This window comes from Ricinus communis, chromosome 6 (genome assembly GCF_019578655.1).
Source record: "Ricinus communis isolate WT05 ecotype wild-type chromosome 6, ASM1957865v1, whole genome shotgun sequence".
Classification (NCBI taxonomy): domain Eukaryota; kingdom Viridiplantae; phylum Streptophyta; class Magnoliopsida; order Malpighiales; family Euphorbiaceae; genus Ricinus; species Ricinus communis.
The window spans coordinates 19,451,624-19,456,251 of record NC_063261.1 but is presented as its reverse complement, the minus strand read 5'-3'; the positions used below and the strand labels follow the sequence as shown (position 1 = coordinate 19,456,251).

The following is a 4,628-nucleotide window of genomic DNA, read 5'->3' as shown; positions in this document are numbered from 1 at the left end:
AGTCTAAATAAAACTTCTTTTTTGACTTTCCAATTGATGCGTACGATTAAAAAAATATAATAAAATAATAATAATAATAGCTAGTCAAGTTATTAACATTCACCTGTAATGCATGGGAGGGAAAAGCTAGTTATACATAATTTCTAGTTGCTTAGAATTTCTAGCTTTGATGCAGATTCTTGTTTCATAGTTTTATTTTTTCTGTTTTTTCTTGTCTTTCTTTTTTCTTTTTCTTGTGTTAATTGGTCATCCTTTGTATTAAAAAAAGAAAAAGAAAAAAAAAAAGAATTCAGCAATTCAAACTTCATAAATGGTAATCCTCCTCCCAAACATAGAGAGAAATAATTTATTTTCTTTTTGTTGCTTGACCTGTCAGAACAAGAAAATGTCATACAAGGGTATTTCTTGGAGTTGCCAAGTATGCAAAAAAATGAAAGATCCAGTGCCTAAATTTGAAGGAAGCACAAAAGGAAACTCAATCATATTATTATACAATATATGGTTCCCTAAATAAAAGCCCTTTGTTCTTCCTGATTAATTTTTAGCAGTGTATTCTCCATTGAATTTCTCTCTGTAGCTAAAACGTATGCAAGCCTATCTTTCTACTTCCATTGAATAGTTACTTAAAAATTATACATCAAGTAGTGCTATCATCGCCCAAGTAGATTTCTAAATATAAATTTGGTCTAATATATAGAGGTTTAAAATTCAACACTTTAATCATTTTATACACTAAGAGAAGTAAACTTTTTTAACAGAGAATTTGTTGTTTTATAAGTGAATGAAGTGTTGATTAATTTGTAATGATTCTTAGAAATATTCATCACCTGAAGTTTTGGCTGGTGTACCCTTTCAAATAATTTTCATTGATACTGTCGAATTTTGTAACTTTCAAAGAGCTTTTTAACTTGGTAAATATCAGTATATGAGATAGTTATACTTTCTTGGACATTAATTTTGTTTATCAATGTTTTTCCATGCATATGTAAATTGAATTCTACAGAAAAAAAGGGGAGAGGATTTTTTTTTTGTTGACATATTGGATATGTTATTTGATGGGCTCATAATAATTGTTTTAGTATTTCTAATACTGATATCAATTAATCTATTTTTTCAGCATTTGTACTGATATTGCTTTACTTACAGGGAATGCTAGCTAGCTTGTTATGTCGGGAGAAGATGAAGACTTGTATATTCATAATTTCCTGCATTTTGTTATATTCAGGTAGTGCCCTCTTTCTCAAACCAAATGCCTGAGTCTGCAACGGGAGATAACCCTTCTCCCTCTGTCTGTTTCCATGCTTAAGAACCCCAAAAAGCTAAAATACTAGTCTCCAATTGCTCTTTGAATTAGCATTTAGAAAGGGTAACTTCTTGACAAGCATTCTCATTTTCTGGAAATGTACACTAACCCAAGGTTTAAATTTATTATCGCTTATCCGGCATTCTGAATATGACTCCAGTACCCGTGAGCTAAAAATAATTTTAAAAGCAATGCTTATTAATCATGTAAATTTTAAACTATTTTCCTCAATTACTAATGTACAGTACTGTATTCTTGTATAGTGCCTGGAACTCAGTCTTTCTCCTATGATTATTCTGCAACAAGAAAGGAAAGTATAAATCTCTCAGCTCTCAGAAAAGAATCTATTTTAGTGTTTCAGAATCTTTAAGAAACATTTACATAATGACATTTTTGACTTAAATTTTTTATCAAGCAGTGTTTGGTGAAGCCGCGCAGACCTCCTTATGGCGGAGGCATAATAGTTAATCCAGAATTTAGGAATAGCATTGAAGGATGGAAAGTTTTTGGAAAAGGGGAAATGAAAAGAGGGATATCAGAGGATGGAAACAATTTCGCTGTGGCATACAATAGATCAGGACCGTTAGACAGCATCTCGCAGAAAGTTCAGTTGGAGAAAGGAAAGCTCTATAGTTTTTCTGGTAAAATTTTCCTAAATCTGTCAAAGTATACAAGTAATATAATGTACTATTGTTTTCTAAACTGATTCCGGTCTTTCTTAGTTTAGCCTGATGTCTGAACTGAACTTTTCAGCTTGGGTTCAAATCAGTGAAGGAAGTGAAACTGTAGCCACTGTGTTCAGAGCTGTTAATAGTGAATGGATACATGGTGGTTATATCATAGCTAAGCACGGATGTTGGTCTCTGCTAAAAGGCGGCATGGTTGCTAATGTTTCAGGCCTTGTAGAAATTCTTTTTGAGGTTAGATACACTATGAAATCTACTTATTTGAACCAACATTTGATGTCTACATTTTACTAAAATTAGGCAGCATAACAACTGAACGGATGTGTTTCTTCTCTCAATGCAGTGCAAGAATACAATAGTGGATATATGGATCGATAATGTCTCATTGCAACCATTCACGATGGAGGAATGGAGATCCCACCAAGATAAAATCATTGAAAAGGTGAATAAAATGCAAAATTTATCATGCTATTTATGTTCATTACATTTGTATGTGCATGCTTAATGGACCAAGAGTTGCATTCAGGACCGTCAGGATTAACTCAAATTGGAATGCTGTAGGTACGCAAAACCAAGGTGAAGTTGCAGGCAACTTATGCTAATCAGACAGTCTTCGAAGGTGCTGTAGTCTCTATCAAGCAAACTAGGCCACACTTCCCATTTGGATGTGGCATGAACCACTATATTCTTACCAGCGAAGCTTACAGGAAATGGTTTTCTTCAAGATTTAAGTTCACAACCTTCACTAATGAAATGAAATGGTACAGTATAGAAGCAATCAAAGGACTAGAGAATTACACAGTCGCGGATGCAATGCTTAGATTCGCTAAGGAGAATGGTATTTCGGTTAGAGGTCATAACATCTTGTGGGATAATCCAGAGCACCAGCCTCGGTGGGTGCAAAAACTTCCTCCCAAGAAATTGAGAAGAGCAGCAATGAAAAGAGTAAACTCAGTTGCGCGAAGATACTCGGGGCAGCTAATTGCATGGGATGTAATGAATGAGAATCTTCATTTCAGGTTTTATGAGCAAAACCTTGGCGAAAATGCTTCTGCAGAATTTCATGCAAGAACTTACCATTTTGATCCACATACAAGAATGTTCATGAATGAGTATAATACCATTGAATGTAGTGAAGATGAGGCAGCAAATCCAGTTCAATACATAAAGAAACTTGAAGAGATTCTTTCATATCCAAGTAACAAAGACATGCTAGTGGGAATAGGACTGCAGGGCCATTTTACTTCTGGCCAGCCAAATCTTGTTTATATGAGATCTGCTTTAGACATTCTTGGATCGACAAAATTGCCTATATGGCTTACAGAAGTAGATGTTGACGAAGGCCACAATCAGGTGATGTGTACTCTTTCGAGCTACTAAATATGAAATATAAATAAATTGAGATTTTACTCGGTGATATTAGAGTCGTCTATAGAACTGTCGGGTTTCATGTTTAAATTAAAAGAAAAAAAAAAAGAGATGAAATATGATCCTGCGCGGATTGGACCAATGTAATTGCTAATCTTAAGATTTGTTTCTGTGCAGGCAAACTACTTTGAGCAGATACTGAGGGAAGGCTACTCTCATCCTGCTGTTAAAGGGATCATCATTTTTGGAGGCCCAAGAATAGCTGGATTCAACGTTACAACTCTAGGGGACGAAGATTTCAAGAACACTCCAGCTGGAGACGTTGTTGATAAGCTGATTGAAGAATGGAAAACGGGGAATTTGGAACTGGTTACTGATAGCAAAGGATTTGCAGAAGTTTCATTATTCCATGGGGATTATGAATTAACAGTTAAACATCCAAGGAGCAATTTCTCAACTACTTTAAGCTACAAGGTGGAAGAAGAAAAATTTCAAGAAACTATAAATCTAAATATCATCGACTAAGTATCTTTGATTCTCAAAGATATATAGAATTGAAATTTCCTTTACAATCATTTAGTAGCCCTTCAAAAAGCAATATCACAATAGCATAATTTTCTTCTCGATTCTTGGGAACTTTAAAAAGCTGAACAAAAATTTTATAGACTTTTTCTCTTCTCAAACACTTTCGATAAATAAAAACAACATCAACAGGAAGATCACTTGCATTTTGGAACAAAATTATGCAAATAAAAGAAGAGTAAAACAGACCTGTGAGTTAACCCTTTGCTTCTATTCTCTCTTGTTAACTGCACAGCTAATACGAATCATCTTTGTTACTTAAATACCCAAAAATAAAAGATATTACAAACAAATCTTAACCACAATATATCCCTACAAAATCAGGTACATAAAATATTTATGACTATCTGTAATTTTTACTATTATTAATGTTCTTTATTGTGAAACTATAATCGAGTATTTGAATTTTCCAGGTTTAATTTTATGGTTTCCCTTATATTTACCTGACCACGTTAACAAACAATTTGTACTCGTGTTTAGCATAACATATGTTGACTAAATGGTAGACAGACCTGTACGTAATGTGTTACAGTGAAGAAACTTTCTCCACTTGACAGGATATGTGAATTGTGCTGTGGGGCTAGCAATTAATTAATGGATCTTTGACAAGACTCAGCTCATTATTTTAGCCAATTCAATACTTAATTCATTATAAACATCATTCACACCACTTCGTGTCATTGTTTCCA

The 4,628-nt window shown here is 33.8% G+C and overlaps 1 protein-coding gene across 1 annotated transcript; it reads left to right on the top strand.

Annotated features, from left to right (window-relative positions):
* The first annotated feature begins 243 nt into the window (after positions 1–243).
* LOC8262289 (endo-1,4-beta-xylanase 5-like) lies at positions 244–4,049 on the top strand. Its single transcript, XM_015727386.3, has 8 exons — positions 244–584; positions 1,147–1,225; positions 1,567–1,613; positions 1,722–1,944; positions 2,057–2,223; positions 2,333–2,431; positions 2,551–3,342; positions 3,535–4,049. The coding sequence occupies exons 2-8, from the start codon at positions 1,150–1,152 to the stop codon at positions 3,880–3,882; spliced, it is 1,752 nt and encodes a 583-aa protein (XP_015582872.2). The 5' UTR covers positions 244–584; positions 1,147–1,149; the 3' UTR covers positions 3,883–4,049.
* The last annotated feature ends 579 nt before the right edge of the window (positions 4,050–4,628 follow it).

Excerpts from the sequence above, each read along its gene's own strand:
- LOC8262289 (XM_015727386.3), top strand. The coding sequence starts at position 1,150 with ATGCTAGCTAGCTTGTTATGTCGGGAGAAGATGAAGACTTGTATATTC. Across the intron at positions 1,945-2,056 it reads AAAGCTCTATAGTTTTTCTG|CTTGGGTTCAAATCAGTGAA; the intron begins GTAAAATTTTCC and ends TGAACTTTTCAG. Across the intron at positions 2,432-2,550 it reads AAGATAAAATCATTGAAAAG|GTACGCAAAACCAAGGTGAA; the intron begins GTGAATAAAATG and ends GGAATGCTGTAG.